Here is a 19,822-nt window from a genome sequence, read left to right as displayed (position 1 = left end):
GCTAAGTTCTCATTACAGGGAGAACCTCCACCTTGTCCTCCAATGTTACCTCTAAGCCTAATCAGGTTGGCTATCATTTCATCATAAAACAACAGGCAGCCTCGTGAAATGGGAAATTTTGTCCGTGCAAGGCTCTTGATCGCTCCGAGGGCTTGTATTTGTGAGGGCAAAGGATTTTGATATTCCTTCAGTCTTGTAGATGTCACAACGACGCCGAGCCTTAGTGCGATATCCGCATATGTGAAAATCTCGACTGATGAACACGGTTGTATTCCTTGCATTTTCGGTTCACGGAAGGTTAACCCAAAGCATCCAAGAAAAGCTCTTTAAATCAAATACACTTTATTCCGTGGGTATCATAATGCTAATCATAAAACACTGCTGATGACTTTATCCTGTATGCAGAATATCCCAAACTACTTCTGAGCGGCAGCTTGCTTGTCGAGATCAAGCTCAACGCCACGTTGGCGAGTCTTTCCTTCGTCGTGCATATCGGCGTATTTCTCCTGTTGAACACGATCGCCTGTCAAGGCAGCAGCAGCCCCGCCAACTGCACCTTGAACACGATCGCTAACGCCCTTTCCAAGGTCATTCAGCTGACCCTTGGCTTCCTGGCCCTGGCCTTGGAGGTTCTGCTCGCGGCCTTGCTGTTTGAGGTTTTCGTTGCCGAGGAGGTTACCAACGGTCTCTTTGGCGCTACCGATCGTCTGGTCCCATTGGCCTTGGGTGCGGTCACTGTTGTCCTTGGCTGGAGCGCCGGTTGAGCTGATGGTGAATGGACCAGCTTTGGCCGCAGCGTGAGAAAGGTCTGACTCGGCCTCGCCCTTGGCTTTGTAGTGATCTGCGTTGGCTTGATCACCAGCACTGCCAGTGACGGCGGCAATGCCAGAGTTGATGTACCAGTTGCGGTGTCCATGACGGACTTGAGGGTAGAGGTGTTATCTTCGGAAGACATGTTGATTGAGTGGTTGATATGTGATTCGATGTAGTAATAGCTTAGAGAAGTGATCGAGTTGTTATTTCGTTTGGTAGACTGGCTGAAGGAAGATTTGGTCTCCGTGAGAGGATCAAGCCTTATTTATAGACGTCGACCTAAGATCTTGTGATGCCAATTGCTTGTTGAGAATCCTGGTCAAACGCAGGGTCAGGGAAGGGGGAGAGAACAGGAGGGGTCAGTGACGCTGTGATGTCATAGCAGCCACAGCTTGGCGCTAGTCCCGTGAGGCTGAGTTGATTGAGTGGCTAGAATGCAGCTTGAGGCGTCTTTAGTCTGAGCGCTAGTCCCGATGGGGTGTACGCGCCATCAAGATCTGTGGCCGAGGACCTCAAGCATCAACCACTCGACGTCATCTGCGCCCACACAAATGAAGCCTAGAGAAAGAGGTTGGTGGCGCCTTGATGATACGAAGTACCAATCATAGCCATGATCAGATGCAACGCAATGCTTTCATGTGAAAGTCTTTGTCGTCCGCCAATCCAACATTCACGAACCTTCTCGTGGCAATAGTTGGAGTGGTGACTGGCATGATCATCATCGTGCTCGACGTTTTGTATCCCATTCAACGATTTCCATGGGACTTCCTCTACCAAGGATCTTGAATCAGGAACACGATCAGGAGTCAAACCTCACAATCTGATCTTCGGTCCAACAAAGACCAACAAGAATGCGACGATCCACATTCCAAATATCATGGCGTACAGTTTCATTCTTCCCAACCAGCCCTCCTCCTCACTCATTCGTCTCAGGAATGCAAGATTCTTGCTGGCGGCTTCCATCGAGCTGACACTTACATCCAGCCCTTCCATTGCACGGCCGAGGATGCTCTTGTCCTGTTGTAGAGAGAATTGCATTGCTTGTGCCTGCTGTTTCAATTGGACAGCCATACTGACCATCGATGCCGAAATGTTTTCTTGTACCCGAGATGAGTTTAGCAATGATCTCTCAGTAGCTGATGCATTCGAAAAGCCTGTCGCCTGGGTCGCGGAGATCCTCGCCGTCTCCGTTGGATCTTTGCCCCTCCGCCGTAGAGTGGATGAGGAAAACAACTGGTCTGTTCCATCTTTATCTCCTTCGTCGCCATCCTCTTCCACTTGCGCGATGGGCTTGCTCTCCCGAAGCGTGTCGTCCGGTGCAGTCTGAGATTCTCGTTGCCCATGGGGTCGACTCTGCTGTTGGAGTACGTCGTAAAGTGTATCGCCGGCTTCGTTGTTCGTGACAGGCACCTTCCAAGCCTCTTTGCCCATCATCTCGACTTCACGTCCAATCTCTTCAATCCGGCTTCTCAACTTTTTGATGATGGCTCTCTTATCCGCTAGGTCCTTGATAGCTTCGTATTTGGTCCGTTGTACTCTGATCGTCTGTGCCTTTCGCTCTAAGTGTAGCAGCAGAGTCCGCGCCCCTTCGACATTGCGCAGCCATTTCGTGCGGTGATATGGCAAAGGAGACCATAACTCTGCTTGTACTTGTCTTTGTAGGGTTGTCAGTTCCGTCAATTCCTGAGAGGTTGGCGAAGGCGCCAGAAGAACAAGGTGTTGGAAGCGTATGAGGGTTCTATGCAGATTGAGGTAGTCAATCTCATGTCGGAACGGTCGCGTGTGCTCGACTTCGGCCGTCGCATCCTCTCGTCTGGATCCTGCGCCGAATGTGAGGGCCACAGGCCTGAGGGCAGAAGTAAGGGACATCTTGTAGAGATCTGTTTGGAGGAATTTTCTGTTATAACATAGTGGTCGACGTGGAATTCTATAGCACCGTAGCCGGGACAAGTGCCTGATTTCATGGCGGACGGTCGACGGAGAACCGAGTACAAGTGTTCGAAATAAATACGTCATCACGTGATCACCTCACTTTCCTAGACGGCTTACCTAAGCAGAAATTGCCTCTTCTTCTTCCCTCCTTATTTCTTCCCTTCTTACATTACTTCATATCATGTACTTGAGATTTTGTATTTCGAGATTCTGTACACTTCCATATTACCACCACACATCGCACCTCACATGCCACTCCACATTCAAGGAATCCATTAGAAGCCCAAACTGCCAATGATGATTTAACAACGAGGACAAAGACTTCATGAAGATAGCATCCTATGTCTTTCAATGCGATGATCTTTCTTTCTTTCAACATGATGGTCTTTCTTGGTGTAGCTCGGATGCACTCTTTGTCCGCAGCCTCTTCATACAGGTGCACTAGACAAAGGACTCCTCTAGAGTGCGACGCAGTCGTAGTTTGATATGGATATGTTAGCAAAGTTAAAAGCTATACCTTGTCTTTTGGATATATTTATTTCATGTCTACTTCCTACCTTCGTTCTCAATTTCCGCACAAATACTTACTTGGTCATCTGGTTCGAGTGAAGCCTCGCTAGCTCGTCCAGAACACCACCTCTAACCACGAAACTCGACGCACCTTTCTGGTCACCTCGACCCTACAACATCATGTCTCAAATCATTGCACCATATTCCAAGGGTGATGCAGATATTCTTATCAAGGTCATGGATGGCGACAACGAGTATACCATACTCATGAGGGGTCGAGACAAGATGAGAGACTTGATGAAAAGATTCTGGAAAGGATCGGCCAAGAAGCCACACCCTGCTCTCTTCACGTTCAAAGGTAAGAAACTCCGAGCTCGCTCCACTGTAACTTCACTCAAACTGGTCTGCGGTGACATTATCCAGTATTCAGCTACCGGCAAAAATCCCAAGGAAATCTACTTCGAAGACATCTACACACTCGCAGTAAGCTGCAAGCAGTTCAGCGACAACCTCAGAAAAATCTTCCCCTACATTCCTTGGTTTCAGTCACCCAGTGGAATCACGTCAGAGCAGAAGTTCGCAGTCAATGTGGGCAACATCGAGGGTACATTGTGGAATCTTGCACGTCTTCACCATGCGCCTTATAATCGGGAATCTTTGATGGCTTTGGCGTCCGCGGAATGCTTCCTCGCCACCTTCGTCATGGAGATGTTCAACGACGATGACGTTCTATGTGATACAGCATTCTTCAACTACGACATGTATCAGGAGAGAGCAGTGTTTGCTAAGTTGTGCTTGCATTCCGCCTTGAATAGGGAAAGCTTGTTCAAGACCACGACAAGTCTTTCGACGATTCCTCTGTGGCCAGTTGAGGTTCTCGGACTAGCAAACGAAGACACAATTATGGATCATATGCCGGATGCAACCGACGACGCCGAGGTATGTCTTGTCTGCCATGACTGTGTCGAGACCCCAACTGCTAGTGACATAGAGGCGAGTCCAGACTTGGTTGCCACTCCATGCTGCCACAAATTTGCACACGCTCGGTGTCTTGCCGAATGGTTTGTCCATGGCGTTCACGGTGATGAGTTCTACAAAACAGGGACTTGTCCAAACTGTAGAGCAATCTACCCTACCGACGATGCTTATGTTATCTACCGCAAGGCCCTGTCTCTTATAGCGTCTCGAGGGAAATACACAAACGAGACAGGCCTTTGGGCAAGCAAGTGGTGTGAAAACGAGAATCGGCCGACTTAAGGCTTGGATTGCTCGATGAAACGGTACGAGTTCCCAGGCGGTCAGGCACTGCATCTGATTCTGTTTTCCCGTTCTCAGGTTGGACGCTTACGGGGAGTCAAATTGTCTATCGTCAAGTTGCTTCCTAAAACGTAATGTGGAAAGAGACTTACTGAAGAGTACAAGTACGGATAAGGCCGTTTGAAGAAGCGAGAAGTCTCGAGAATTATGGTCAGTCGGATCATGACAGTAAGTAATTTCAAAGGTAGGAATTCTGTTCAAGAATGCATACAGTGAGTAAGTCGTCATTTCTATCTTTCTATCGTTCCTTCCTAGCGAAAACCTCCGTACGTGCTTGGGATACCTTGTGTACATGGTGGCTGTGTTTTTACTTTTTTTCCTAAGTATCTTCATAGTCTCAGCAACGGTATGTTCTTGCTTCCCACTGTTCGTATTTCCTGATACATATCCGTTAATGTTCAATAGTCGTAACTTCATACTCGTATACATTGAGTAATGTGTGTAGAGCTTTGTGGCTGGCTCCCCTTGGAAGATATCCAAGATAGGAGCACAGCTTGGTTGACAGACGGTGACTTCGGCCCCCGGTGTGGTTCGGCGTGGGGATCGGGTCCAGCGACACAATGGTTTTGTCTTGTTCGCTTTGCGCCCGCATTGCGTTTTGTTTTCTTTTGTTTCTCTTGTTTTTTTAGGGGGCTGTTCTCGACAGATTTGAATTGAAGGAGTGTGTTTGGGTCTCGTACCCTGAGATGTGGATGCGAAAAGCGAGGCGTAAGTGAGCGACGCCATCAGCTTGGCCTTTTTTGGTGTACATGTAATGAATGAGGCGAATAAAAAAAGGGGGGGTGGAAGGAGACGAAGAGGGAGCTCGGCTTGTGCGGACGGTAGGGGGCGTGTTGGAGTCGGACATTTTGCTATCGTATCATGCAAATGCCCCGACGACGGACATGCCGGCAGCTAGTTATGTTAAAGAAATTAGTCTTTTTGGTCTCGACATACAAACGTAAAGGGGGACCAAGGGAGAATAGGCAGAGCACGGAATGATTTGTTAACAGCTTACCGCCCATGAGAACAAAGGAAAATGCTTGAATCTTGTCCTTTTTGGTCATGATGAGCGATGCCTCTTCAGACAAGAAATCCTCCGCGAGCAGATCCACCAAGGCGGCGTAGATGAGTAGGCCCGAAGAACTGCAAAAGAAACACATTAATCGCGTTGTTTTTAGCCCTTGCGAGGCACGCAAGGGAGACTTACAATGCGTTGAATGCACCGACGAGGATGAGGGCGAACGCGCTCGACGGATCGTACGAGTTGCGAGTCATGAGCCCAATGGCCTGTCCGATGGGACACGTGGTTCCAAAGGCGCAGACCAGGACCCAAGGACGGATGGATTGTTTGGGGTAAGGCACGGTGGCGATGCGGCTTCCTAGGCCCAGACCTTCGAAGAATTGATGGAAGAGGATGGCGACGAGCAGAATGACAAAGCCGTCGGTGGTGATGGAGACGGTCATCCCCACAAAGATGGAGTGGAACAGGATACCTCCCTCGAGCAAGGAAATGTTGAGGTTCATGGTCTTGAGGGTGGCCGCGTCCACGGTCCCCTCCTCGGAGTCGCCATCGTGGTGCAGGTCGACGGACGAGCTGTCGTCGAACTCAGACTTTTCCACCGGGTACAGAGCGCGCGGCGTGACGGACAGGATCATGTCCTTGAGCTCCTCACGCTGACGGACATACTGGGCGTAAAAGACTTGGAACCAGGTGGGCATGTCGGAGAGGTTGTTGTACTGTTCCATCTCTTCGCGGGCGGCGGCCGAAACCTCGTAGCTGTGCGTGTAGGCGTGGGGTTTCTCCATCCCGTCGACGATAGTCTCGGACCCGTCTCGTGAGTGAACTACGTATGCCGGCAGGGCTTGAGGGGTGCCGACTCCTGGTCGACTACCTTGTGCTGCGAGTCCAGGTCCGTTTGCCTGTGCGTGTCCGTGTCCGTGTCCATGGCCGTGTTGTGCAGGAGCCGGAGCACCGTTACCCATGGGCCCACCGTGGGAATGGCCACCCGTCTTCGCCTTCAGGTACATCTCAATGGTGAACAGAGCAAACAGGGCAAACATCATCTGTGACTTGATTAGCAACGGTTCTCTCTCTCTTCCTCCGAGGCGGGTAGGGCAGGAGAATGAAAAGGGATGTATGTGTATGTGTAGCAACGCCAGTCGCAGGGTAAGGCTTGTTCGGGTAGGGATTCTGAGTGATGCTCACGATAACGCCAGGCATGGCTGGATAATCGTCGGTGAGAAGCGAGGGAAGGCATGGGTCACTGAGAGACTGAAATGCCGTGGGGACCAAGTGAACAAAAGCCGTGGCAATCAACACGCCCGTTCCAAAATGTTTGCAGAAGAATATAACTCGATTGGGGAGTTTTGCCCAGCTGACTCTTTTCCCCACGACCGGGAGACCAGCTCCGGCGATACTGAATGCGAAGACCAAGAAGACCGCACCGACATGGAGAGGAAGGTCGTACTCGGCGAGCTGAGCAGCTCCTCCGCCACACTGTGGTTTCGACATTCTTGCAACACGAAATATAAAAACAATCCCTTGGAGGAGCCTGTCCCCGAACACAAATGATATAAGGAGGGGTGGGCAGAGAAGAGAATGGAAGTCGCAAAGCACAGCTCCGCCGAGTTCAAAAAAGACAAAAACCGATGGAAGATTGGGGAAGAAAAGCTGCCAGAGCGTGAAGGAACAATTCCAGAAAGTCAAGCAACCGCTTTGCATATAAAACTTTTTTTCAGAACGCTCCTATACTATTGCCAAGTATCGTTTGGGTCTCCTCCAGCGGGACGAGTTGAAACTTGATAGCAACAATTTCTGGTATAGTTGGGCGTATCAAACCGGACGAGCAGTCAATGATCTTCGACCTGGGGAAAGGGTTGACCATACCTTCTCGACCAAGTGGACGCATCCATCTTATCTGATGCATCTTACCTTGTTACAATGTTCGTTTTGAGTAGAGTAAGCGAGAAAGAAACCACAAGGATAGGTCCCGGATCCGTATCTCTGCAAATCCAGTGCAGCCTCATATTTTGATGAGTCTAACAAGAGAAAAAGATATCACGGGAGACTTCATTTATGCCTTTATTCATTCTCCCATTCATCAGAGGTGTTGTCTGTTTCTTCACGCACGATATCCAGAGACAATATTCGAGGCATGTGCGTAGAACAGTCGTCGCAGCCGCAATCCCAATTTAGAAAGTACTCGTGTGACCCAGCCTGTGAGCGGGTTACGGAATGGTAAATGGTCCACGTTGGTCATTACCCTTCTAAGACGTTAGTACAAAGTCAATTCTGTCTGTAGGAAGAGAACCACAGTCCCCATCATCCACCTAGAAGGACAAACCCGGGCCAGGGAGAGCCTCCTCCTCAAGCTAAATACGAGTACTGTAGGTCAGCAGCAACGCTGGACGTTGAAGCAGAGTTGACGTCCACAAATGGAATTCGTCACTCATCTTGGCAAGTCAATCAGGGGCTTTGCCAGGACGCTGACCTTATGCGTGGAGTACGGAGCACGTATGGCCATTGGCTTGAGAGAGCGCCCAAAGGAGCGAGCATTTTTGATACCAGGACAAGCGGACAAGCGAAGGCAAGCATCCTGCTTTGAGGGCTTGGCTTCGGTAGACAAGACTTCCGGTCTGCTTGGTCGCTGTTTGATCATGGTCGAGAACAGACTTGGCCAGACGCATAGACATTCTGCATGCAGACACAAGCACTCCGCTCCGCGGTGCTTTGCTGTCTTAGACGGACTGATTTATCGCTAGAGACCGACAGAATGATCCACATCTCAGTAGGATTTGCATACCTGTGACAAGGAGAGGGAGCTCCGCCTTGGCAAAGACATCTCAAGGCCTCGTCAAAGGTCACCCAGCTATCGACTGCTGATGCTGGCGATGGAGCTTGATCGAGTACAAGGGCCTGTCACTCATGACATAACGGGCGAGTAGACGCCATCGAAAGCCGACCCAGAGTGATTTGGCAGATACAGGTTTGGGCGAGGAAGTGCGACTCCGGAGGGATGTCTGGGCATGTACAGTAGGAAGAGAAATACGAGGCCAGCCTGGTGCAACCCCCAAGAGGTCTAGCGCAGCCTTGGCGTACCCTAACATGATTTTCCGCCAAGGCCGGAACAATGGATCGGGCTATTCCACATTTGGGGTTCTCCATTTTCTGTACGGAGACGTGTATCCATCGCTCCGTACAAAGTGCCTGGCAGGGGAGTACGGAGTATCTTCCGACACAAATCCATGTCTGAGGTCCGCTTCCATTTCCAAACCTGCTACCTTGACCGCGTTAAGCCCATACGGCCAAGATCTTGGCTTCTACATCACAACTTCATCTCGCCTCAAGATTTCACATCACCTCTTTCAGCCCTGGGGCCGTTGCACAGCGTAGAACTGGGAATGTCTCCATGGCAGGGTCCAGACCCTGGCACAAGGTATTCTAGGTGCTGCGCCGCTCAGGGAAGCTAGTTGAATGCTCTCCTATATGACATAGATAAGTGTACTTGCTGGCTCGTTCAAATGGTTCCAGTTGACCGATCTTCTGTATCACTCACAAAACTCGTCCACATCTCCATACTCCCTCGTCTGTCGAGATCGGTTCTCCTGTTTCGTTGCTCGAACAAGGGTTGGTGTCTGTCATCCATCTGTGCGTCTGCTCTTTGGAAACATATCCGATCTCAGCTTGTTCAACTAACTTCAATAAGCGAAAGATAGCTACGGTTGTTGTCGCTTCCGCGAAAGTCTTTACTCTACCAGCCCTGTTCTGACACGACCATGGCTTCCGTTACAGCGGGTGAAAGTAACAGTGTACGAGGGGACTCCCCTACACATTCCGGCCCTCAGGCGAATGGTTCTCCGGATAAGATTTCCCCTGTTCGGGGCGACAATGGTGGGCAAGACACAGCGTCAGCGCAGAAAGACGGCGTCGACGTCCAAGCTAGCGAATTCGATCAGGAACAAGTCGTCGATATAGCCGACCCCTATTCTCTTCGTGCCCTGAAGCAGCCGGCTGCTAATGACAACAAGCGTTCGAGCTTGTTGCAGCAAAGGAAAGATCGAAAAGTCAAGAAGTACTACAACCGACAAAATGCCTTGATCGATGCCTACTTGACAAGTGCCGATGAAGAAGCCCTTGAGCGCGAGGACAACATCAAAAATGGAGGCAAAGTGCGCTTTGCTGTCAACGCCAGCTTTGTGTGCAACTTCTGCTTGTTTGTCATTCAGCTCTACGCTGCCATCTCGACTGGCTCGCTGTCACTTTTCGCCACCGCTGCAGACGCCTTCGTAAGTCTTCCTCCAACCGGCAAGTGTTCTACATTGTCTAACGGCAAGACACGCAGATGGATCTTGTTGTCTCGATCGTTATGTTGATCACCTCACGCATGGCATCTCGACCCAATGTAGCCAAATTTCCCGTGGGACGAAAGCGCCTGGAGACGGTTGGCATCATCCTCTTTGTATGTGGCCCTCTCCCATCTGTCTACAATGTCTTCTTTCTCTAGCACCCAAGTAGCAGCTTCGTCTGACGATGTGTAGTGCGCTCTGATGACCACCGTGGCGGTTCAGCTCATTATCGAGTCCGCACGTGGCCTCGGTGCCGGTGAGCCGGACTCCAAATCATTGGATATCATTCCCCTTGTTTTCGTGGGCGTTGCCATCTTCGCCAAAGGCACTCTGTTTGTCTACTGCTTCCTCCTCCGACGCTACCCTGCGGCACGCATCTTCATGATAGACCACCGCAACGACATCGCCGTGAACCTCTTCGGTCTCATTATGTCGATCGTCGGTACTCGGTTCAGGCAGGTGTGGTTTTTGGATCCCACCGGCGCCATCGCCATTGCATTGTTGATTCTCTACTCGTGGGCATCGACTGCCTTTGAACACATGTGGTATCTGGTGGGAAAATCTGCTCCGCAGGAGTTCTTGAACAAAGTCGTCTACGTGGCGATCACGCACAACGAGAGGATCAACAAGATCGACACCGTCAGGGCATATCATGCCGGCGACAAGTTCTACGTCGAGGTCGACATCATCATGGACGAAGTAGAGAGTCTGAAGGTCACCCACGACGTGAGCCAATCTCTACAGCGGAAGCTGGAAGGCCTGGCAGACGTCGAGCGAGCGTTCGTGCACGTCGATTACGAGGCTCTGCATGATGTGTATGAGGAACACAAGGCTCCGTACGAGAAGCAGCCGACCAAGAAGCCACTGGCCGAGAGGATTCAAGGCCGATTGAGCGGCATTTGGGGTCGACCAGAGAGACCTTCAACCGACCAGGAGGCGAAGAAGGGTCTTGTTGCTAGAATCTTCAACAAGAGCTGACAGGAGTGTGGCAAGCTATGAGGACGTGTAACAATATTGTGACAATGACATTGTTTTTACCTGAGTAGTTGTGATTGGTTCTTCGTTCTGCAGTTGAACCAGACGAGTTCCTGTTGCTACTTCGTATGGCCTTCGCTCAATAACGTGAATCATTTTCGAGCAGCGGCTTGTAATCACTATTTTGAGCCGGGGCCATCCTGGGCATCCTGAGGCATCCTGAGGCATTCTCAGGTATCCCTTGTAAGGCATCAATGCCATGTTAGTTGAGCAAACCGTTCTCGAATTGCTCAAAGGGAAAGTTAGGTTACTACTTTTGGTAAGTAGCTAGGGGTAGCGCAGTATCAGGAGCCCTTGGCAATCCCCAGGCGTCGTCCCTCAGGCATCAATGCCATGTTGGCTGAGCAAAACGCCTTTGAATCGCTTAAATTGGAAGATTGCGTTACTGCATTAGGCTGGTGGCATCCCCTAGGCATAATGCGCCAGGCATCAATGCATCATCAGAGGCTCGGTTCTCTGTAAGCCAAAATGACTAAGAAATCAGTAAGATCTTCCGTATTCCGTTTTTGATCTCGTATTGTTTAGTAATATTCAGTAGGAGATCAAGAGTGTTGTTGGATGCCTTACAGCTTGGCCAGGCGTCCCGCCAATCCTCATCCCAAACTCTCGGAATCAATTCCTAGATTGATTCCTCTCACAGGGCTGGAGATCCATGCGGCACCACCGTTGATGCTATGTAATAAAGGGTCCATCACGCTAAACATACCTACATACACCTTTCCTACTTGCTTGCGTTTTTGGGAGGTCTTTCTGGCCCTCGCGGCGCGCGGATCGGACCTTGACAGCCATCGCGCCACCACAAGACAGTCAGATATGTGACGACGACCCGGGCGCGGGATGGCTTTCGTCTCCGGATACAGAGTGGTAGAAGAGGGCGACCGGCAGTCGAAGCCACGAGTCAAACAATTCCACCACAAGGTCCGGAGTGGATGTGCGACGTGCAAGTAAGTACCTACACACACCGTACACCCACCCGACCTACCTTGGTCCAAAATGACATTCGAAATCTTACAATCAATTCTTACGTCAACAGACAGAGAAGAGTCAAATGCGACGAAGGATACCCGACGTGTAAAAGGTGGGTCTTCATCATTTCCGTGTGGCCTTGTGCCTTGGGCTTCATGGATCTTTATGTTCACACCTGATGTGTAACGTAGGTGTGCGATAGCAGGACGAAAATGTCCAGGATACGAGACTCCCCCCAAACCGTGGATCTTCGAGGGGATCAGCACACAGCAACAACAGACCCACGGCGGCAACCTCCCAAAAGCCTCCAAGGCGGGACAACATCAGCTCGGTGGGGGCGGCGTCAGGTACACGTACGGTCGTGAAGGACCTCAGGACATCACCGACCTCGCACGGGAAGCGAAGCGCAAAGCCCTGGTGCGGGCGCAATGGAATTACCTGACCAAAACCGTCAGCGTGAGGTTCGGAGACTCGCCGCACGACCAACGCAGCCTCAAGTTCTGGCTCGCCGAGACGGCGCCGACGATTGGGAACTACGGCCCCGACTACATGTTCTGGTCTCGACTGGTGCCGCAACTCGCGTTCGAGTTCCCCGTCATCCGGCACCTTCTCGTGGCCACGGCGCTGCTGGACGAGCAACTCGGCGTGTACCGGTCCGCGACCAAGATCAAGCTGACCCCGCTCGCGCTGTGGCACTACCAGACGGCGCTGAGGGGCATGACGGTGGTCGAGAGGGCCGACGAACCCTTTCTGGTTCTCGCCTCGTCGATGGGTTGGGTCTTTGAGTCGTTGCAAGGGAACTTTGCGGCTTCGGCCATCCACCTTCGAGCGTCGTCCCGACTGTTGAAAGAGTTAGAGTCTGGCCCGTCGTCGTCAGACCCGCTTGCCTTGGACATGCTGGCCGCCGTGAAACCCATGGTTTATCTTTCCCTGTCATTCTCCAACATTGTCCACGGAGCCAGTACCCCGATCGAAATCCCCCCCGATGATCCGGACGATGATGACCAAACGACAGAGCCGGAGGACGTCCCGATAGATTCCCTCGCACAGGCGCGGGACATGCTCATCGAGCGAGTGAGACGGTTCAAACGACGCGCAGATGCAGACTCGGACGCACGCGGGCCGTCGAGGTACTCGATCCTCGCTCTGCGTCGGTACATTGGCACATGGCAGAAAAGGGCCCGGATTTATTGTTTGCACGGCAAAGAGTCGAACCTTCACAAGCAGACGGTGCAAATCTTGTTCATCACGGCTTTGTCTTTTCTTCCTGAAGATATTGCCGGCGCCTTCAGCACGGCCAATGAGGCAGCATCGAGACACCTCCTGGACACGATCGAGCGCGTGGCGGTGGCCAAGCGGGAATCCGCGCCTTGGGATGAAGCCGACATTGATGACACTCTGTCGGTGACATTGTCCCTGTTGGCCGAACATTTCCCAGATTGGTTTTTCAGGAAGCGTGCAGGACATTTACTGGCATCGTTCCCGAAAGCGCCACTGGCAAAGAAGACCACTACCACCAACAACACCGAGTCCTCCTTCTCCTCGGCAACGACTACGGCGGGTAGTGGTGTCCGTTCCGTCGTGTGGAATCAAATCAGACCCGGCAAAGTGGTTTTCGAGGGGGAAGAGAAGGTCAGAGGACTGGATAGATCAACTATTGAGAAACAATATTCTCGAGTTTTTGATTGAGCGACAATTTTATCTTGGTTGTGATTGAGCGCGGTCGTATACCATGTGAGCAAGTTCCAGTGTACTCGTATGTAGAGAAGAGCATCTATTTACCACGTGAATGGTGTCGGATTTGTTGTATCCTGGTTATCCCATGATCTCCACCTTGAAATGTCGTATGTTCTGGACCTTTTTGGGTGGGGTTTGACATTATTTTTTGATTGATACTGTACACCAACCATCGGACAAGTCCGAGGTCTTTCCCTTCTTCCTTTTTTGAATACTCGTAGTCTGAGATTCATATCTGTACAAAAGAGCTCTCAACTACCTGACGTAACTTGCCTACTGCATCTCTCTAACCCAGCCTTGCTTTGTCCTTTCCCTTTTTCTCTTCTCCTTGACACCCTAAATTTCCTTCGAGTCACCAAAAAAAAACAATGGCCGAGACGGATCCAGGATTCATCGCAGCTGTAGAAGAAGCTCGACAGGGTTTCAATGAAGGTGGTGTACCAATTGGTAAGTAACACGCTCACCATTGCACTTGAACGAATAGAACCATGAAATCCCGTATGGTCTGTGTATCTACTATATCCGACTGTCATAGTCTACTGACCACGCACTGCTATCATCAGGAGCGTGTCTAGTCTCCAAGGACGGCAAAATTCTTGGTAGAGGACACAACATGAGAGTTCAAAAGGGTAGTGCTACTTTACACGTGAGTTTGTTTGTTTTGATTCCATCCCATCCAGACTTGAATTTGTGGAACGAGACACCATTCAGGGACAACAAGACGATCCTTGTCATGTGTGAAGCTTGCCCGCGATCGAAACTGACCAAAGTTATTCGAATACGTTCTTATGTTCAAACAGGGCGAGATCTCTGCTTTGGAAAATTCGGGAAGACTACCGGCTTCCGCTTACGCCGGCGCGACCATGTACACGACCTTGTCCCCCTGCGACATGTGTACGGGTGCTTGCATCATGTACAAGGTTGCCCGGGTGGTGATCGGGGAGAACAGGAGCTTCGTGGGCGGGGAAGAATACCTCAAACAACGAGGCGTCGAGGTCGTGGTGCTCGAGAATCAAGAGTGCATGGGGTTGATGAAGAAGTTTATGGAGGAGAAACCTCAAGTATGGTACGTTTCAAAATCTCTCTTTTATTTTTTGTGTTCTTCAGGAGAAAGATATATGGCCCCCGGACTACTGTACTGACACTTGATAAACAGGAACGAAGATATAGGGGAACAATAATCATACTGATTTCAAAAGCATCATTTATTCTTTTTATCCTTTTTATTCCTCGTCATTCCCTTTTCTTTTGTTTTCGTGTAGTGCGGTTACATCACCGTCCACTCGTACACCTCTGAACCTCCTCGAAAAAGAACTTGAGATCGTCAGGATTGACCCCGGGCGTGATACCGTGTCCGAGGTTCACAATCCATCGCTCTTGACCTCCACCGAAACCTGTGACCATGTTCTCGACCACCGACGTGATGGACTCGTGCGAACCGTAGAGAACACCGGGATCCGCATTCCCTTGCAGCGTCACTCGACCTCTCGCGATCTTCACCGCCTCCGACGGATCGTGCAACCAATCGAGCCCGACCACGTCGTACCCGGAGTCACACAACTCGTCCAAAGCGTACCACGCGCCCTTGGCAAACACAACCATGGGCACGACGTCCTCGCCCATCTCGCGCAGCCGCCTGGGCAGGTTCTCCGAGATGTACCTGAGCGCGGGCAGGGCGAACTCCCTGAACGAGGAAGGCGACAGTTCGCCGGCCCACGAATCAAACACTTGGAGAATCTGCGCTCCCGCCGCGACCTGGAGGGCGAGGTACTCGACACAAATGTCCGAGATCTTTTTCAGGAGGACTTTCGCCTCGTCGCCGTACTTGTACACCCACGTCTTCGCCTCCCTGAACATTTTCGAGCCGCCGCCCTCGACCATGTAGCACAGCAGGGTCCAGGGCGCGCCGCAGAACCCGAACAGCGGCACCCGGCCGTCCAACTTCTTCCGCGTCATCGTGATGGCCTTGTACACGTAGTCCAGCTCTTTGGCGACGTCCACTTCCCGTCGGAGAATCTCTTGGTATTGCTCGTCCGCGGGGGACCGCAGGGGGTTTGGGAATTTGGGGCCGACGCCGTCGATCATCTTCACTTCCATGCCCATGGCCTGCGGAATGACCAGAATGTCGGAGAAGATGATGGCCGCGTCGATGAGCCCCGCGTATCGCTCGATCGGTTGGAGGGTCAGCGTCGAGGCGATCTCGGGAGACCGACAGCATTCGAAAAAATCATGCTTTCCTTTGGCTCGGTGGTATTCGGGTAGGTATCGGCCAGCTAGATCGCAATGAGGTCAGAGTCTCTGCTTTCAATGGACGACACAGAGCAACGAATCAATGACGAGGGAGAAAAAGAAAAGAAAAGAGGCGACTGACCGCCGCGTACCTTGTCGCATCACCCACATGGGTGGCCTGTCGACCTTTTCGCCTAGTTTCAACAGAGAAAGTCAGGTCTACTCATGTTCTCCCAACGCTGGTCCATAAGTACAAGAGAACCCACGCACCACGTGCCGCCCGTAGGAGGCGGTCATTCTTCAACGGAGCAAACGTCTCCTTCATCTTGACCAACAACCGACGGTTTTGAAGGGCACAACAATTCCGTGGTCGAATGTTGTCGGCGTCTTGGAAGGAAGTCAAAGATCGCTGGAAGTCTTGAGGCTTGATGCAAAGTGCGCCACTATTTCATTCCTGAAGGAAACCCGACGTTTAACCGGCTGCCCCTCCCCATCACGAGGCTACGTGGCTGGCTGTGATATTGTCCCCAGATGACGGAGTACGAGTGTGAGGACAGCGAATAAGATGGTTGAGCTCTTTGACACGATGAGCTAGGATCTTATACATTGCAGTATAAATTCATTGTCTTGATTGGCTATACAGCTATAGCAGGAGATTCTCCAGCCTCTTCGTCGTCAGCGTCCATGGGCTGGTCCTGGTCGCCCCTCCTTTTGCGCAAGTTCTCCAGGCCATATAGTTGTTCTCCCAGTGCGCTGTATGTGCCCTTGCCCTTCGACTTACTATCCTGTGACAGGTCCGATGTTTCGGACATGGGTACAGCGTCGTTCAGAAGCACAGCAAGACTCGATCGTTCCCATCTCAATTCGGGTCCAGGCTGTTCAGCCGCGGGAGCCGTGCCGTTGGCATTCTGCGAAAGATTCGAGAACAAACTGAACGTCTCGAAGAAATTCGACTTGGGTACGGCTTCTCGTTTGATTTCCTTGACGGAGCCTGGCTTATGCACAGTGTCTATGCTGACCACGATGTCCCATAGTGCTGGTCCTACGGCGACATCCAAGGCATTTCCCCCTAGCTCTACGGTCTGATGATGTTGAAGCTTACCCTCTTTTGTCAAGTTGTAGCTAAGTAGTAAAGGAAGTCTGAAACCCCAGAATTAGAGCCTGTATCCAAGTGGATTGACATTAAAAAACCACAAACTTACCCTTCCAGTGCCACCAGGAGACAGTGCGGCGGTTGATGAGAATAGGGTGAATTTCCACCCACCGAGTAATGAACTGGCCAAATGTTGGACACAGCTAGATGCTCCATCGACCGTTCACCAGAAGTGACATCCAAGTGTCTTTCAAGATCTTGTCGTATAGCCCCTTGGAAAAGCTCTTCGTCGATCAATCGACTCGTACGCCAGTGGTGTACTTTCAGGGAAGGTTCACCACTTCCCGCAATGAGGTACTCGGGTTCCCACGGTGGGATGCATAATTTGCTGACAAAGTCGCGGTGCCCCAAGCAATAGCCTTCGATGATATGCGCTTGCGTGATACCTCGAGATACTCGGATATGTTCATCTCTGTCGGCGGTCAAGATGTACTGCTTCCGTTTGAGACCATCCAGAACTTCAGTGATGGCCACATCGGTCAGCAATGAGACATGTCCCAGTATCAACTTGCGTTCGAAATTTGGCCCTTCCTTCTTGGGTCTGATGATTTTCAGATCTCGTTGGTTTCTTAACGCCTCCCGATTGCGCTTGCTGTGGACTGTCAGTTCCGAAGCCGAGGGGGTGAATGGTCGCTCTTGTTCATCTTGATCCACCTTGGGAGGCGTCCAGTCGTCCCTTGGGTGCAGAGGAAGCAGATAGACATCTCCAAACTTATCTCCAACCAGGATATTCTTCTCATCTGGCGTCAAGACGATGGCACAAACACGTTTCGGCATCGATCTAGATACCCTTTGTGAGCTGGACGGGACCTCCCCCAAAACAATAGTGGCTTGACTTACCTCTGGCTCTGGAGGCTCAAGACCCCCTCCGGTTCGACATTGAATGCATTGATCGACTTGTCCTCGGCGGTGACAGTTACGACTGTTGCGCCGTCACTGGTGGTGATGATATGCGTTACGTTTGGCTTCTGTTGTTCTCCCTTCTTTGGCTCCGAGATTGTCTCGGCAGGGTTCTCCGAATCTTTCCGAGCAACATTGACTGGCTCTTCTTCATCAAGACGTCGTCTCTTCATCGGCCTGCCCTGGTCGTCTTCCGTCGGATTGGTGGATACTCCATCTTCACCAGGTTCTTCAGTGTGTCGTGGCCACTGACTCAGCAGTGAGCCCGTCTTGAGATCTAACGAGCAGATGACGGGACCAGAGGCAGAGATCAAGAACGGCTGCTGCCCATTCGATGGCTGAACACAGCAGATGGTCTGAAAAGGTGGTTGGACCATTCTGATAATTTTTGTTCCGCGAAATGACTTTTTGATTTGAAGTTCCTGCGAGTTTCTCTGGCCTGTTCCGACCTTACGAAGCCATCTCGATAGCAACCGAAGACACTTAGAAAAATTCTGAAAGCTTCATACACCTAACCAAAACCGTGCGTAGCCTTGATGTCCAGTAAAGCAAAATGGACATTTATTGAAAGTGCATTATGGGAGAGTTGTAGTTGGCCGAAATACTGCCAAGCCTGCTACGGCGCAACAAAAAGCTTCCTCAAGCAACATCCTCCGTCCACTATTCTCCGTAGATAGTCCTCCTCTCTTTCTACTATTCCGTATCCTCGAACCGAGTAAAATACTCTGTGTCTAGCGTTCCTCGAGTATGGATTGCCGAGGCCACAGCACTGCAACCCGTACGACACAAATCACGCAAGAGATTTGTGCGTTGACTACGGCCAATTGTCTCTTCTCAACTTGATGGCTGCGTCCTGAAACACTGCCAGGGCCTGTTTCCTGTCCTGATGATCATCTTCATCAAGATCCACGAATCCTTCTTTGGACTGGGAATACGGTACGATGGCGAAAGCACGACCTGACATTCTCAGCGAAATCGCCCATACATCTTGGGTAGAACACAACCCTACCATTGATGGTTTTGTCGCAAGCAATTCTCATGACGGCAGCGAGGCAGCTGTCCACGGTCGCGAACTCGATGCCTTTTGCCAGAATGGATTCATAGGTAGCCTCGGACTGGATGTCTGTGCGTACATACCTGCCGAGGTATTCATGTCAGTATCGTGGCTCTTTTGAAGGGATAAATGGGGACGCAAGACGTACGTTGGCGCAATGTATGCAACTCTCATATCTTGATGGTAACATTGTCGACGTATCGCCCTCATCATCCCTCTCAAGCCGTATTTGGCAGCAGAATACTCCCAACTGCTCTACACGAGGCGTCAGCTACTCGAGAGTGTTTCCGGTGAGTCTCGGAGATTTACCAAATTGTCCATGTAACCCGCAATACTTCCTCCGAAAATGAAACACCGATCTCTTCGTACGTCCACCGGACTTTTACGAAAGTAATGAATGGCAAGCTTGAGAGTGTACATAACCCCGATCAAGTTGATGTCGACGATGTGCATACTAGGCTTCGTAGGCACGGTGGACGGGTCTAAAAACATGAGACGTTTTCGATCAGAGAAAAGAAAACAATCATGCCATGAGCAGAGCGATCATGAAGAAAGAATAAAGACAAACCACTTTACCTTCTAGTGTCATCAAAGGATCACCCGATCCTCTTCCAACCCCTGCATTGGCAAGTACGACGTCGACGCTGTGTTGAGGAGATTTTGCAATGGCAGTCTCGAACAATTGGATTTGTTCTTCCCATGACCTTGTATCGCATTTGACGAATGCCACTTTGTCCCTGTCGGGAACGGTCAAAAATTAAGCATTTCGACGAAGCAATCAAGTAAAGCCGATCTCTGCTTTTTGTGTGGCCGGATCATACTGGGTCGTTTCAACACTTACTTCGACA

The 19,822-nt window shown here is 51.0% G+C and overlaps 7 protein-coding genes across 8 annotated transcripts; 3 read left to right on the top strand and 4 right to left on the bottom strand.

Moving 5' to 3' along the window:
- Nucleotides 1-416: 416 nt before the first annotated feature.
- Nucleotides 417-955, bottom strand: PV06_06744 (uncharacterized protein; the record flags this gene model as incomplete). Its single annotated transcript, XM_016407898.1, has 2 exons — nucleotides 417-841; nucleotides 901-955. 2 exons carry the CDS (start codon nucleotides 953-955, stop codon nucleotides 417-419), a joined length of 480 nt encoding a protein of 159 aa, XP_016261378.1.
- A 671-nt stretch (nucleotides 956-1,626) lies between these two features.
- PV06_06743 (uncharacterized protein) lies at nucleotides 1,627-2,682 on the bottom strand (the record flags this gene model as incomplete). The annotated part of the gene is made up of 1 exon (XM_016407897.1): nucleotides 1,627-2,682. The coding sequence occupies one exon, from the start codon at nucleotides 2,680-2,682 to the stop codon at nucleotides 1,627-1,629; it is 1,056 nt and encodes a 351-aa protein (XP_016261377.1).
- Nucleotides 2,683-3,435: 753 nt separating this feature from the next.
- PV06_06742 (uncharacterized protein) lies at nucleotides 3,436-4,512 on the top strand (the record flags this gene model as incomplete). Its single annotated transcript, XM_016407896.1, has 1 exon — nucleotides 3,436-4,512. The coding sequence occupies one exon, from the start codon at nucleotides 3,436-3,438 to the stop codon at nucleotides 4,510-4,512; it is 1,077 nt and encodes a 358-aa protein (XP_016261376.1).
- Nucleotides 4,513-11,928: 7,416 nt separating this feature from the next.
- PV06_06741 (uncharacterized protein) lies at nucleotides 11,929-13,590 on the top strand (the record flags this gene model as incomplete). Its single annotated transcript, XM_016407895.1, has 2 exons — nucleotides 11,929-12,013; nucleotides 12,122-13,590. The coding sequence occupies 2 exons, from the start codon at nucleotides 11,929-11,931 to the stop codon at nucleotides 13,588-13,590; spliced, it is 1,554 nt and encodes a 517-aa protein (XP_016261375.1).
- A 230-nt stretch (nucleotides 13,591-13,820) lies between these two features.
- On the top strand, nucleotides 13,821-14,833 carry PV06_06740 (uncharacterized protein). The gene is made up of 4 exons (XM_016407894.1): nucleotides 13,821-14,085; nucleotides 14,202-14,284; nucleotides 14,439-14,704; nucleotides 14,795-14,833. The coding sequence occupies exons 1-4, from the start codon at nucleotides 14,007-14,009 to the stop codon at nucleotides 14,817-14,819; spliced, it is 453 nt and encodes a 150-aa protein (XP_016261374.1). The 5' UTR covers nucleotides 13,821-14,006; the 3' UTR covers nucleotides 14,820-14,833.
- Nucleotides 14,763-16,266, bottom strand: PV06_06739. Of its 2 annotated transcripts, XM_016407892.1 has the most exons (3): nucleotides 16,138-16,266; nucleotides 16,020-16,061; nucleotides 14,763-15,911 (listed from the first exon to the last, which is right to left on the bottom strand). In XM_016407892.1, exons 1-3 carry the CDS (start codon nucleotides 16,190-16,192, stop codon nucleotides 14,911-14,913), a joined length of 1,098 nt encoding a protein of 365 aa, XP_016261372.1. In that variant the 5' UTR covers nucleotides 16,193-16,266; the 3' UTR covers nucleotides 14,763-14,910. The 2 variants fall into 2 exon arrangements, with proteins under 2 accessions (XP_016261372.1, XP_016261373.1); XM_016407893.1 differs by lacking the exon at nucleotides 16,138-16,266 and having other exon boundaries at nucleotides 16,020-16,084.
- A 227-nt stretch (nucleotides 16,267-16,493) lies between these two features.
- Nucleotides 16,494-18,433, bottom strand: PV06_06738 (uncharacterized protein). The gene is made up of 3 exons (XM_016407891.1): nucleotides 17,861-18,433; nucleotides 17,070-17,801; nucleotides 16,494-17,007 (listed from the first exon to the last, which is right to left on the bottom strand). The coding sequence occupies exons 1-3, from the start codon at nucleotides 18,295-18,297 to the stop codon at nucleotides 16,503-16,505; spliced, it is 1,674 nt and encodes a 557-aa protein (XP_016261371.1). The 5' UTR covers nucleotides 18,298-18,433; the 3' UTR covers nucleotides 16,494-16,502.
- Nucleotides 18,434-19,822: the final 1,389 nt, after the last annotated feature.

The sequence above is a fragment of the Exophiala oligosperma genome, assembly GCF_000835515.1.
Source record: "Exophiala oligosperma strain CBS 72588 unplaced genomic scaffold supercont1.6, whole genome shotgun sequence".
In the NCBI taxonomy this organism is placed as follows: domain Eukaryota; kingdom Fungi; phylum Ascomycota; class Eurotiomycetes; order Chaetothyriales; family Herpotrichiellaceae; genus Exophiala; species Exophiala oligosperma.
This window is presented reverse-complemented; position numbering and strand designations above follow the sequence as displayed.

Excerpts from the sequence above, each read along its gene's own strand:
- PV06_06739 (XM_016407892.1), bottom strand. The coding sequence starts at position 16,192 with ATGAAGGAGACGTTTGCTCCGTTGAAGAATGACCGCCTCCTACGGGCG. Across the intron at positions 16,062-16,137 it reads CCTCCTACGGGCGGCACGTG|GCGAAAAGGTCGACAGGCCA; the intron begins GTGCGTGGGTTC and ends TGTTGAAACTAG. Across the intron at positions 15,912-16,019 it reads CATGTGGGTGATGCGACAAG|CTGGCCGATACCTACCCGAA; the intron begins GTACGCGGCGGT and ends ATTGCGATCTAG.
- PV06_06740 (XM_016407894.1), top strand. The coding sequence starts at position 14,007 with ATGGCCGAGACGGATCCAGGATTCATCGCAGCTGTAGAAGAAGCTCGA. Across the intron at positions 14,086-14,201 it reads TGAAGGTGGTGTACCAATTG|GAGCGTGTCTAGTCTCCAAG; the intron begins GTAAGTAACACG and ends TGCTATCATCAG. Across the intron at positions 14,705-14,794 it reads GAGGAGAAACCTCAAGTATG|GAACGAAGATATAGGGGAAC; the intron begins GTACGTTTCAAA and ends CTTGATAAACAG.
- PV06_06738 (XM_016407891.1), bottom strand. The coding sequence starts at position 18,297 with ATGGTCCAACCACCTTTTCAGACCATCTGCTGTGTTCAGCCATCGAAT. Across the intron at positions 17,802-17,860 it reads TTGAGCCTCCAGAGCCAGAG|ATCGATGCCGAAACGTGTTT; the intron begins GTAAGTCAAGCC and ends AAGGGTATCTAG. Across the intron at positions 17,008-17,069 it reads CTCCTGGTGGCACTGGAAGG|ACTTCCTTTACTACTTAGCT; the intron begins GTAAGTTTGTGG and ends CTGGGGTTTCAG.